We start from the raw sequence: 14,018 nt of genomic DNA, 5'->3' as shown, positions 1-14,018 counted from the left end.
ATAAAATTGGATACCATTGGAAAATCAGTAATAATTAATCCAGTAAATTTCATTCTGTTCCTCTGTAAGCACAGTGATTTCAATATAAAAGAACAGCCACAGTGTTACAGACCAGGAGCTGTGCTGAGCCCTGTGTTCTGTCTCCAGCAGTAACTCTCAGTGGATGCCTCGGGGAAAATAAAGTTGGCACACCTACAGGAATAATAACTGTGTGTGTCCACGTGTTTTCAGGTACAGGGCTGTCCTGGGACCTATTATATAGTTTGTCTGCTTGGTGTCTCTCAGTGGATCTTGTTTAAACTATTTTTGTGAAATCCTGTCTTAAATTGTGGAAACATGTTTAATCACAGTCTCTGGCAAGATATTAAGTAATCTTCTTCCCTTTTTTTGAAATGATGGTTCTTATTGCTTATTGAATCTTATTCCTGTTAGCTTCTAGTTTCTCTTCTGTGAGGGTTCCATGACTGCAATATGCATCCACAGTTTGTGGTAATAATGATCTCAGGGACTTGTAGGCAGAGATCTGAATGTTGTTATCATTGCTGTTATTGACCATAGAAAATTAAATGGAAAGCAAAAGAAATCTCCATTTCAGGATCCAAGGTACTTGGACCACGGCTGCAGCTTCTTCTGCTTCTTGAATGAGTTTTTGTTTGTTTGCTTTTTTGGTCACGTAAGACTTAGGAAATTTCATAGGTTCAGTGTTATTCTACATGATAAATATGGTATTAAATCTAGCTTAGCTTGCTCAGCTTCATAAACTAAACTTTTGGTGAACTATAAGGCAGGCAGTAAGCAGTAAAATGACCAATGCATACTTCTCTTGTTAGAAAATGACTTTTTTTTTTTTTTTTTTAGTTGTAGATGTGATTAAATTTAAAAGTCCTTTGCAGTGATGTAGTGTACATGTCGTGGTATGATTGTGGTTCTGAACAGCTGGTATTTAAGACCATGATAATGTAGTCCTTTGGAATCTCTGTAAACTGAGTGTGAGATGTAATCTTACAATGGTTCTGACTGGGAGTGGTTCAGGCTTAAACATTTCTAATACATTGTGAAGAATAAGCAAAAAGAATTAAAAGTAATTTGACAAAATAAGCAAAAAATGTATTTTATGCTTGCTTCAGTACTTATACACTTTCAAATGAGGAAAATTTGGTAATCCAAATGTATTTTTTTGGGAACATATATTTAATAAAAGTGTTTTATACGCTACCAAAATTAATTCTTGATTGAGCAGACATTTCCAAAATCTTTGAGCAAACTTTCTAGGCTAGATTACAGCGGAATCCAGAAGTTACTTCCACTTTTTCTATTTTTTGCAAATGATAAAATCTGTGACATAGGAACATGAGAGTAGTTTGGGTTGAAAGGGACCTTTAAGATCACGGAGTTCCGAGCCCTGCTGCAGGCAGGGACACACAGACTGGGTTGCTGGCAGCCATGCAGCCTGGACACAGTTGTGACGTAGGGGGTGTCAAAGCAGGAGCAGGTAGGCTGAGCTACTGTTACATTCAGTAGCTACAATAAACGCCCCTTCTTGGCAGTTAAATGAAAGTTTTTTCTAACAAAGTATTTCAGTGTTTGCTTTTGAGATTGCATGAAGAAATAGTATTCATAGTGAAAGAAGTGGTTGAACAAGTTGCTTCATGCTTTAAGTTAGAAAATGTAGTTTCTGTAGCTTTTGGTTAAAAAGACAGAGTATGAAAATTCACAAGCTTCCGATTTCTTTCAGTTCAGTTTGGTGCAGAAATTTTCTTGCATGAGAGAGGAAGAACTAAATTGTACTAAATACTTCAGAATTAAGATGAACCTGCTTTTTTTGGTGCAGTTGTTGTAAAACTAAGATACACAACACACAGAAAGCAGTTTTTGTAGATGGACCACTGCATTTTGTTCTTTTTTATGACAGAGTTTCTGTCAGTACTTTAAATTGGAGGACAGTGATCCATACGTTGACTTTTTTTTCATTTGCATTGAGCAGTGGATTCTCTGAAAGCAGTGCAGTTATTTTTTGGTTTATATGATGAGGAAGAATTTGTTTCTGCTTAAACGTGAGTAGAGCATTAAGTAGTGTGGCCTAAATTAATTAAAAGCAATGCATCATTGATGTTGCTGCTGTGTAATTGTTGTGGATGCCACTGAGTAGATTTCAATATCTTGTATTGCAGTATAGTTGTGAAATGCTCTGTAGTGATAACCTGTCAATATAACATTTCTGTGCATCACTGAAACGTCGTATGGCTCAGATGGTCCATCCCAGCTCTTCTCTATATATAATTCACTAGAACTTTATGTATATAGAAGGATTTAATATACATTAAAACATATATTTTATTTTTATCTTGTAAAAGCATACACTATTCTTGTTCTCAGATGTCTTTTCTTTTTTGATTCTGTGTTTATAATACTTCTGTGTGAAATGTGTCAATTAAAAGGGCATGCAGTGGTGTCTTCTGAAGGAGGAAGAAGTCATTCCCTGCATCAGAGCTATGGAAGGGCGTAGAGGACGACCACCAAATCCAGACAGACAGCATTCTAGAGAGGAATCAAGAATGAGACGTCGCAAAGGCCGACCTCCAAACGTTGGAAGCACTGAATTTCTAGACAGCACTGATGCAAAGCTTTTAAGAAAGCTACAGGCGCAAGGTAAGGAGTGTTTTACTGCTTTCACAAACACACGAGAGTGTCAGTGCATGGAGAGTTAATGTTTTTTTCTAAAGAGATGTGTTCTGCTAATACACATTTCATTTTAGAACTTTGCCAAATGCTTTTATTGAAGCCCTTTCCTATTTCACAATCAGTAAACATAAATGAATCAAGAGAAGTGTGAGCACACAGATGTGTGTTTGAAAGTTTATTCTGTAATTACTTTGTTTAGTTATAAGTTAAAAAAGCAGACATCCAATGTTTTGGTTGCTCTTGATGTTTTTATTTTAAATAAGCATAAACAAAAAGATCTCTGTGTGGTCTCTGTTACCAGCTCAAACAAACAACACTGGAACTAGAAATTAGCTTTTTCACTTTCCTTAGAATCTCATTTTCCCCTCTACCACTACACCGTGTTTACCATTGAATGAAGGAAAATTGGTCTCAATAGGCAGAGGACAAAGTTGTATGATGTGAGCTGGAGAGAACAGGACGAGGTAATAAATAAGGAAAACAGTAATTCCAGGATTTCTGAATTAAATGGTACTCTGTGACAAGCCATATCTTTTTTAAAAAGAAAGAAATCGGCTTTTAAACAAAGCAGCATTATTAGTTGGATGCTATCTCACACTTCATGGATAAATTTCTCCAAAAGCAGTGCATTATTTTTTGTAGAAACTGTTCATATTCTTTTTCTGTTGCATACTTACTTTACAGTGCACAGATCAGTGTGTAGATACCACAGACAGTAGTTGGTAGTTGAATGTCTTCAAGATAAAATGTGCAAAAATAAATCAACGGATTTCTCGTTCTTCACACACATATATGGGAATGTGAGTTCTATCTTTATTGTTAGGGAGAACTGTTTTTATGAACTTCTTCCTTGTTGTAACAGAAATAGCTAGACAAGCAGCACAGATAAAGCTACTGAGAAAACTCCAGAAGCAGGAACAAGCTCGAGCTGCCAAAGAAGCCAAAAAACAGCAAGGTATGCATCAGACCTGTGAGAGGTTACTTTGAAAAATATGGAAGTGAAGTTATCTGTCCTTCATCATTTTCTGCTGATATTAATTTTTATTTGTTTTTTTTTTTTTTTAAAGCTATTATGGCAGCTGAGGAAAAGCGAAAGCAAAAAGAGCAGATAAAGATAATGAAGCAGCAGGTAAATTGAGATTGCTAATAACTTTTTATTATTTCATAATATAGTGTATATTTTTAAAGCCCTCAATAAAATTTACAAGTTTGCTTAGCTTGATTTTTTTTTCCTCTGTTTTTTGTTGGTTTTTTTTTTTTAGCTTTTTGTGTGTGTGTGTGTGTGTGTGTGTGTGTGTGTGTGTGTGTGTGTGAAATGACACATGCTTGTGTCAGCTTGTGGCTGTTGCCTCAAGCTGATTTCTTGTTATTCTTGTTACTCTTCAGTAAGTAGAAAATTCATTCATATACACTACAAATTAAGACGTCCAAATCTATCAAAACCCAAAGTCTCTGTCTGGGAATACTGAAGTCCACTTAATTGTGAAAGCCTTTTCCGTGCTACATGGGTGTGATGCTTACTGGCTGACTTACTTTGGGTTTAGCAGTACTCAGATTCTGCATGTTGCCCCAAAATTGATTGAAAAACCACTAGAACGATGGTAGAAATTAAGGATTTGAGATCTCTATATCTTATTAGGTGAGGTTGCATCAAATCACCCTTTTCATGGTACAGCTCCCATTTTTGTTCATTCCTAGATATCTCTACCATTGCCTGTTAGGAGTGAATGCAGCTAGTGCACTTACAGAGTCATCTGCTCCTCTTAAAGGTGTAAAAAAAAAAAAAAAAGTAAATACTGCTATGACTTCTTAAACATGTGCATTTATGCATAGCTGTGAGTGGTTCCTTCAGGGGTATCAGATATCTTCTAATGTTTTTGTTGTTGTTGTTGTTATTTGCTTTTTGGTAATGTAAAAGTAAACTTTTCTTCATACTGTCTTTACAAGAAAAAAAAAAAAAAAAGTAATTTTCTTCCCTTTGTAGGAGAAGATTAAGCGTATCCAGCAAATCAGAATGGAGAAAGAACTTCGAGCTCAACAAATTTTAGAGGTAGACATAATGGCTCAAATAATGCATTTCTTTTTTTAAGAATGCTGTCCTTTAGGAGTCCCACATGTAGCGAGGAGTGTAACCAAGTAAGCAGACCTAACAACATGCACTTAGGGGATCAGATAAAAAAAATTCTGTTATTAAATATTTCATCTTACAGAAAAAGAAAAAAAAAAAGAAAAGAAATAAGTCTAACTTAAAATCAAATCTTGGAGATACTCATGAGTTCCTTACTTTCTGCACAAATAATCTTGTTATCCAAAAACCAATAGAAATAGGGTAGTTAAGCTGCTAGCTTCAGCTGTATAACTTTGCAGTGTTAGGATGTTAACACAGAATCATGCCATACATTGAATGAAATGCAGCAGTTTTAAAACACTTACAGAAATGGATGTGCTGCAAAATATGTATTGTGCCCACATACTATGCTGGTACGATAGTGGAGTAACAGAGAGATTGCTAGTTTTCAAGTTTCCTACTAGTAGTTTCATCTTTTTGCTACTTATATTTTGTTTTTCCCATGTTCCGATTTTGATAGTTATAAAAGCCAAATGAAGAATTAAAATCAATTATGAATAATTATGCGATGTGAGGAAGAAATTGCTTGGAATGTATTCTTAATACATAATGTCACTTAGAATGCTTTAAGATGTAGTTTATTTCTAGACAGATTATTTTCAAATTGTGATGTTCTTGTTGAGTGATCTATTTTGTGTGCACAGGCAAAAAAGAAGAAGAAAGAAGAAGCAGCAAATGCTAAATTGCTGGAGGCTGAAAAACGAATAAAGGTTAGTTTAGATCTGCTGCAAATGTGAGTTATTTTAATAACTTGTTAGTAGAGAAAGTCAGGAGCTGTCATTCACTGAGCATGGAACTGAATAGATATGACATATGAATACATTTGTTAGAATTACATGCTAAGTTTTTTAGATGTGCAACATACACCATCTTGTAGATGTGAGGTACACAAAGACAGAAAAGCACATTTATGCAGATGCTATTTTTGTATAATGTTATTTGAAGTTTTTCTTACATGATATTTGGTTTGCATAGCTTGGAATACTTGTACAGCAGCATTATTCACAATATTTTTTCAAGCGCACTGTATCAAAATATTTTGCTGTTTCCCAGCAAATGAAGTCTTGTGCAGACTGTGTGTAGAGAAGTCTCTAGAACTTTTCTGCAAACATTGGAAGAAATAGTTCATATGTGCACTTCTCTTACTGCTTTAGTGTTTGTTCTTGGTGTACTTTAACACTGAATTCCAAACTCAGAATACATGCAATTACTCTTCTGTAGCCAATATATGAAATAAAATTTTTATTGGGATGTGCTGTTTCATTGTACCAAAATGTGCATATTGGGATGTACGTCTTGATACGTAGAATACATTTCTTTTGTTTAAGGAAAAAGAGATGCGAAGGCAACAAGCTGTTCTTCTCAAGCACCAGGTGAGTATGCATTTAGTTGACCAGGCAGGCAGAATGCCAATTATAAACCAGCACTTAAGCTGTATGGGGGATAAAAATCTTTTAAATATGCCCTTTTAAAATTTTTGGGTTTGATTCCTGCACATTTTTTCTTTCATCTTATGATTTGTTGCTTGCTTTGGTATTGGGGTCTTTTGGGGGATTTTAAAGTGGTTTTATGACTTTGTGATTTCTGTTTCATAATACTGTGCCAACTCTTTCTACCAGGAGTTGGAGAGGCATAGACTAGATATGGTATGGGTATGTTTATTTTTGTACATCTAACACCGCATTGTGATTTGGTTGTGATATGGTTGTCATAGCAATGCATAAAATGTAGCACTGGCTGCTGTCATATTACATACTGCTGCATGGCTTTACAGCGCAGTGCATTGCATACATCTGCTTGTCTTGTCTGTTAAGAAAAAAAAAAAAGATGTCTCAAACATATAAATAGAGTGTGACAATCTATAAATGACTTTCTAAACTGTAATCTGTGTTGCTGATGTCCCAGTGTACGTTGGACTAATGTATAAAATCAGGGAATAACAAATGCAAACATAAGTAGGTTGTCACATGAATAATTTTCTAAACTTTGTCCCGTTCATTGGAATGTTTCCAGAGGATTTTAGCAGTGATTTGGATTAACTTATTTAAGAAGTCAGGATTGTATCTCTCCGAAGTTTGTAAAGTACTGAACAAATTAGCTGTCAGAGTAAATAGCATTGTGATTGTTAGGTGAAACATTAGACTGATAATTGTAGCCTCACTGAACTAGGTGATAGCATTTACTTTGCTTAACTGGCGTTAAGATCTACTCTACAGCATTTAAGGCTTTTAAGAAAAAAACATACATACTGCTCTGGAATGCAGCTCCTTAATGTATTTGACGAAGTGTACTGAGGGAAAGACATCAATAAATTCAGTGCACGTATGTATACGTGCCACCATTAACTTGTTTAGAACTGATCTGGAGCTGCAAAAATTTGTCATACTAATTTGTTGCTTGATCATAAAAATGTTAATATTTGCAATATTTAAAACAACCCTTTTAAAAATTTCTGCTGAATTGGCTATTGAAGAAGTAAATATCAAGTTCCCTAATAGCAGATGTAAGGTAACTGACCTGTTCCAGCCAACCATTATGCTTTTTGTTCTGCCAGCTTATGAAGGAGCAGCATCACAACTGACCATAAGTAAATCTGTATGCTTCTTTTTTACACTGTCTCCATGTTCATTGCTTTACCTTTTTGCTTTTGATTGTTCTTGTATTTTGCTTTCTAAACCTGAACTAAAACATGCACAGACTTGGCCATTCTGTATTTAGTATTTACTGTGACTTGTCTATTAATGCTAAACTTGCACTCGACTTTTTAACTGGTATGAATGTGTGGGATTGGTTTTGTTCTAATCGTATCTGCTTCAATAGGAACGAGAGAGGAGAAGACAACATATGATGCTTATGAAAGCCATGGAAGCACGTAAAAAAGCAGAAGTGAGTAATTGAGCTCTGACAGTTCTGATGTTTTCAGCATTTCATTCCACGGTGATCTGTAAAAGAGCTTTGTCCTTCATTTGCCTCTAGTTGCAGTCGTGTCATTTGTACACAGCGCAGAGTCAGGAAAAGAAGCAACTGGCAGAAATTTAAATACAAGAATTTCCTTTAAACGGAAGAAAAGTTTGTTTATTTTGAGGGTGGTTTAACACGAGGACCCAAAGGAAGCTGTTAAGCTCAGCCCACTTGAGTGGGGTTTTTACTGGGCAGAGGTGGAACGGATGATCTCAGAAGGTTCCTTCCACCCTCGATGACGATGTCTTTCTGTCACAAGACATCAAGAACTGCGTAGTGACTTCAGAGCCCTCAGTATTGCCTAGAAAGGAAGTTTGTTTTTTTTCTTTCTTTTTGCTATTGTTCTTGTGTACATGGACAGTATATATGGATCATAATCATACTTGTCTGACTTCTTGAACAACTTTTATTCAGTACTTAGGGGTAAGATTGTACATCTTATTCCAGTCCAAAGTTACTGGACTTGCGGATTTTGCATAAAACCATGCAGGTAGGGTTATTACATCATAATAAATGTATTTTTTCAATTTAGAACGTACTGTTGCATTTCAGAAGACACATGCTTCACCTCTCATTTTGCTTTACTAAAATACATAGTCTGAAATTCTCAGTCAGGAGGTAGAGCCCTAAATGTTCCTGTTATTTTATATCCAAACATTTTGCCTTATCTTGCTGTGATTCTAGTTACTTGGCTTACTTTCTTTTTAAAACATATTAGTATTAAGCTTATAGCAAAACACTGCTTGATTTCACTTTACAAAATTTCAGACTTTTTCTGATGCTGACCATCTGAACATCTAGATTTTTTGTTTTGTTTCTGAAAACTATTCAACCATTTTCAACATTGCTGCACTTCGCTTATGAAAAGTGTTTCTTAATATTTCTAGTGATTGCTTTCATTTATATAAACTTATTGTATCACAACTGGATCTGATACCACTTGAGTATTATGAGGATTAGTGATGAAGATTCTTCACACCTTCTGCACTGCTTAACTGGTTGTCCGTTGGCCAACTGAATTAAGGTGTCTCCTGTAAAGTACTGCAAAATTAAAGTGCTTTTAGTAATTCAGATTGTTACCGTGCTTATAAATTAAAGAATATTAGATGGCTTGCTTACAGGTGGGGAAAAAAGCGTTCATGAGAAGCTGGTAATCTGCATCTGCACAACCTAAACCAATACCTATCAAAGTACTTCTATCAAGTACACTGATCAGACCCTTAACTAGTTAAATATTCCTCTTAGTCATAGCACCATTTGAAAGACAACAAAGTTTCCGTGCTCTTAATCTATTGTAACCCTGATAGAAGTTAGCTGAATAACTAGTTCAGAAGTCTGGACTTGATTTCATTACAAGGCTGCAGAGGGAAGTGGGTTATAGCCTTCATAAGACAAACGTTTGCAGTGAAGCTGCTTATGTTTGCAAATAAGTTAGCTTTCTTTGTCCACTTTTAGTAGACAAGGATAAATTAATGTGCATCTTGATTCATCTTGGGAGGTTGTTTGCAAATAAAACCCTGATCTTATCTTCAAGGGTGTATCAGTGCTAAAATATAGTAACTAAACTTTTTGTTTTACTTTTTATATTTTTTTTACATGGAACTATTTTTTGTATATGAAATCTGAGACTTCTTAAGCTAGTGATGGTATAAATAAAGTAGATGTAGTTAAGAGGTTGAAGTAATATAACCATTATCATATCATCTGTTTGTCAGAGAAATAGTTGAATCTTCTCTCAGACACTAAAGAATGTTCATGAAATTAATTTAACTTTTTAAAAGTAACAGTCTGTAAAAAGAAAAACTAAACATTTGGATTAAGATATCTTTGAGCATAGCTTCCTGGTACAGATACTGGACAGAAGAACCATAGGTGAATTATTGCTGGAAGTGGTGTTCACCAATGCTTATCAGAGAGGTTGAGATTGGAGGCACTGGGCTGTAGAAAAATGTGTCCTGGGTGAGTTTGTGGTCTCAAGGCATCTGGGCCTGGTGAATGGGTGGAGTCAAGCAAACTTGTGGCTGCTTAAGGAATCACTGGATGAGATGCCCTGGGAAGCAGTCCTTAGGGGCAGGAACAGAGCAGAGCTGGCAACTCTGTAAGGATGCCTTTCTGACAGCACAAGAGCTCTCTGTCTCCCAGCACAAGAAATCAAGCAGAGGAGGCTGGAAAGCAGCATGGCTGAGCAAGGACCTGCAGGTCAAACTGAGGGATTCTATTTGTGTAGATTCCACCTGCCTTTTACTTCAATGCATTCTTTTAATTGCTGTGGTAATTATTGAAATTACATAAATAGTGCTTTTCAGATTCTTAGATTGTTCCTCTGTAAATAGTCATGGGTTTTATTCTCTGCCCTTTTAATTCCCCTGAAGGAAAAAGAGCGATTGAAGCAAGAGAAACGTGATGAAAAAAGGTTGAATAAAGAACGTAAACTAGAACAGCGAAGACTGGAACTAGAAATGGCGAAAGAGCTGAAGAAGCCTAATGAAGATATGTGCTTAGCAGACCAGAAGGTAATTGTAATAGTTTAAAATGTACTTTTGTCGCTCCGAAAGTAATGCTTCCTACTTACTACTATGGAAACTGCAATAGATACAAGGAACACAACAGCAGTATTTGTTAGAGGACATTTCTCAGCTACAAAACACTATTTTTCAGCATAGTCACTGCCACTAGCTGTGTATTTTTGCCAGCAATGAAGAAAAGCCTGCATGCTATGCTTGTAAAAATATGTACCAGTGGAGGTGACCAGTGTTGCCACTGCTGAAACTCACCACCCACTGCCTCACTGTGCTCACGTTTACTGTGTGGGCTCCATAAATGTCAATGAATATCAGTGGGTGCAGTTTTTTTCTGTGTGGAGGAATTCCGTTTAACACCTTTGCTTCACCCACACTTGCATGTCAGTCTCCATCCTGTCAGAATGCCTGTCTGCTGCCATATGTTGTCCAACAACAAAATGTAACGTAATATTGGTGGGAAGGTTCAGCCTCTACTCCCACACCACCTACATCTGCCTTTGATGTCATGGGCCAACATAATAACATGCGAGGCATTATTTTCCAGGCAGCCATTTTATTTTCTCTGTCTATGAGAAAATATGAACTTGCAGCCATTGCCAAAGCATTCAAGTGTTGATTTGGATAATTATATTACTATTTGAAATATATAAATACCATATAAGACAAACTCTGAAGTGGTGTTGATTTCCTTAGTTAAAACACATTTTTGCTTAAAGGTGGGCTTTTTCTTGAAGTATATTCGCATAATTGATTTACATTAGTCTGAGTTGCTTTTGCATCAGAAGCATGCCTGTTTTCTCAACATGTAGGCACTGAAGAGAACTTTTCTCAAATGTGCAACTACTACAGGCCATTATTCTCTATTGAAATGCTGTTCTTCCAGGCTTCTGTGTTTTCAGTTCCTGTCCTTCAGGACTTCACCTGTATCAAATTCAAGTCCACCTTTCTGAGGAGAATTACACTTCCTACTGCTCCCAGAGATCTTTAATACCACCTTTTAAAGTACTTTGGCTCCAAATAGGGTATGAAAGCCTTCTTGTACAAGAAGTATTATTAGTTGATGCCCTCCTAAAATAAGTGAAAAGATAAATGTTAATGAAGGGTATTTCAGCATTATACTAAATTTATAGATGGGATGTGGGGGGCAGCTCCTATATTGCCTTCCCCTTCTACTGTTCATATGCTGTAGATCATATGAAAGTACTAATCAAAGAAGTTACCCTCTGAAATATACTACCAATTTTTTTTTTTTTTTCCTTTCCATTTCAGCCTTTGCCAGAACTGCCTCGCATCCCAGGCCTTGTTCTGTCTGGAAGCACTTTTTCAGATTGTCTCATGATCGTACAGTTCTTGCGTAACTTTGGTAAAGTTCTTGGCTTTGACGTGAATACGGATGTGCCTTCCCTGAGTACTCTTCAAGAAGGTTTGCTGAACATAGGAGACAGCAGAGGAGAAGTACAGGACTTGCTTGTAAAGCTTGTCTCTGCAGCTGTTTGTGATCCAGGACTTGTTACGGGATACAAGGTAATGAAAAAATAATCCATAATAAAAAAAAACCAAAAAACCAGCAATCCAACCAAACGAAAAATAACCCAAATCCTAGGCTTATGAATACTTTCTTCATGGTGTGTGAAATGGTCCACCTGCACCATGCCTTTTCTTATTTAACTTGTTTATTTAATATTAGTATTGTCTCTATTCTTAACAACATGTAAAGGAGCAGTCCTTCTCTTTTTCTCTCCATTAAAGATCTTCACTTGAGTAGTCAAAAGAAATATCCTCACTGAAATCCTTGTATACAGAAGCAAATAAAACCACATAACTATTTTATAAACAGTAATACAGAGTGCATTTTCAAATGTGATTGATTGAAACATCCTTTTTTTAGGCTAAAACTATTCTTGGGGAGCACTTACTGAATGTTGGCATCAATCGAGATAACGTGTCTGAGATTTTGCAGATATTTATGGAGGCTCATTGTGGGCAAACTGAGCTTACAGAGAGCTTGAAGACAAAAGCTTTTCAGGCACATACTCCAGCTCAGAAAGCAGCAGTGCTAGCTTTCCTTGTCAATGAGTTAGCTTGCAGCAAAAGTGTAGTCAGGTAAGTTACTTCTCAAACAAATATGTAACAGTAGTTATTTAAATGTTATATTTAAAAACATTGTACAGACTGTTTTGTTCCAAGATGTTTCTTGACGTTTTTAGAAAGTAAGCTGAAATATGCTGTTACTATTTCTTGTCTTCACATGAAGTACATCTGATATTCTGGAAGATTAGAAATTTTCCTTGTTTGGTCTGCTTTTTGTTGTTGCTTTCAAAACTTGAAGTAAAATTTATTCTGTTCTTGAAGATGTGATTGATTACAAAGATATGTACTAAGTATTCTGGGGAATAATTAAGAAGATTTGTGTAATGATTCTGTAATACTCTTTTTCCCTTTTTTTTTTTTTTTGAAATCCTCTTCTGTTCAAATGCAAAGTAGATCATAAGCTGAAGTATGAAGCCTAATTTATTGTGGCAGTAATTCAAGAAAGTGTATAGTTTGTGTAGTCAGTGATGTAAAGCACTCTATAAGTAAAAGTAGCTGTCACATAAAACATACAAAACCGTAGCAATATGTGATAAAAAGTGAGGAAGTGGCAGCCTTTGGGATATCTACACCTCTGTGTGCTTGCTTACTCTGATAGTCTTATATGACAAATTGAATACTGCTTTTGTTGCATTGCCAATTCTATGTCTTTTGGTGTATGATACACTACAAAAGTTAACCAGTCTTGTGCAATGCAAGAATGAAAGAAATTCTTTGTGTTTTAAAAAGCTGGGAAATGGCAAGTTGAGTGGTGCGAGTGCTATGCAAGTAGTTTGTAAGAGTGTTAATGTGCATTTAGTCAAATTAATGACAGCTAGGAACTCCTTTGCTTACTGTAGATGACCAACTGTAAAACCAGATTCATAGCAGTCTTTCAAAACTGGGTTGTGCTTTATTTTCATCATTGAAACAAGTACAAACTGCTAAACTGTCGAGTCTGGAATTTCTCTGATGTAGGTTCCCAGAGAGTTTACTATACCTAAGCACTCTTGTTCTTCTGTTTCTATACAGGAAGACAGATGTTAGGTTGTAGAAAACAGATCCCAGTGAAATACTGTATATGTACTTGTGATAACTTGTGTGTAGGACAAGATGCTTTTTGGCTAATGCAGTTGGAGGCTTCACATTAAATGCAAGCTATTAGAAGAAATGTCAAATTCTTCAATTGCATACTTCTGCAAACTTGCATCATATTGTAAACAAAAACTGCCTGATGTCTGTACACTGTACACAGCACAGATGTTTCTAATATTGGAACTTCCTAACTTTAAACTTATTTATTTTGTATTTTAAGTGTTTATCTAGATAATTTATTGAGACAAAGAATCTCCATTAAATTTTTGTCAGAAAAAGACATGCAAGTGCACTGCTAATGGTATTTCAATTACCTTTGGATTATTTTGTCTTTGACAGTGAAATTGATAAAAATATTGATTATATGTCGAACTTAAGGAGAGATAAATGGATGGTTGAAGGCAAACTTCGGAAGTAAGTTTCATTTTCTTGAGTATTACTATGTGTTGCTTTTTTGCATTTGCTCGTATATGCTGCTATATGGTCTGTTGGTTCTAAGGATAAAATTAGCTGGTTCTATTACAGGTTTACCAAGAAGTTAGTAACTGAACTGCCTAATT

At 35.8% G+C, this 14,018-nt stretch overlaps 1 protein-coding gene across 10 annotated transcripts in view; it reads left to right on the top strand.

The window, feature by feature from the left end:
• Positions 1-14,018, top strand: part of BAZ2B (bromodomain adjacent to zinc finger domain 2B) — a 100,182-nt gene that overhangs the window by 64,245 nt on the left and 21,919 nt on the right. For 6 of the 10 annotated variants that reach the window (XM_085228077.1, XM_085228073.1, XM_085228069.1 and 3 more), the window contains 12 exons: positions 2,439-2,649; positions 3,545-3,637; positions 3,750-3,811; positions 4,667-4,732; positions 5,455-5,520; positions 6,139-6,183; positions 6,430-6,462; positions 7,631-7,696; positions 10,144-10,284; positions 11,563-11,817; positions 12,182-12,396; positions 13,798-13,872. In XM_085228077.1, coding sequence (XP_085084203.1) covers positions 2,439-2,649; positions 3,545-3,637; positions 3,750-3,811; positions 4,667-4,732; positions 5,455-5,520; positions 6,139-6,183; positions 6,430-6,462; positions 7,631-7,696; positions 10,144-10,284; positions 11,563-11,817; positions 12,182-12,396; positions 13,798-13,872 — 1,328 coding nt within the window. The remainder of the gene's footprint in view (positions 1-2,438; positions 2,650-3,544; positions 3,638-3,749; positions 3,812-4,666; positions 4,733-5,454; positions 5,521-6,138; positions 6,184-6,429; positions 6,463-7,630; positions 7,697-10,143; positions 10,285-11,562; positions 11,818-12,181; positions 12,397-13,797; positions 13,873-14,018) is intronic. The other 4 variants (XM_085228075.1, XM_085228070.1, XM_085228076.1 and 1 more) reach the window with 2 other exon arrangements.

The sequence above is a fragment of the Meleagris gallopavo genome, chromosome 7 (assembly GCF_905368555.1).
Source record: "Meleagris gallopavo chromosome 7, MGAL_WU_HG_1.1, whole genome shotgun sequence".
Classification (NCBI taxonomy): domain Eukaryota; kingdom Metazoa; phylum Chordata; class Aves; order Galliformes; family Phasianidae; genus Meleagris; species Meleagris gallopavo.
This window is presented reverse-complemented; position numbering and strand designations above follow the sequence as displayed.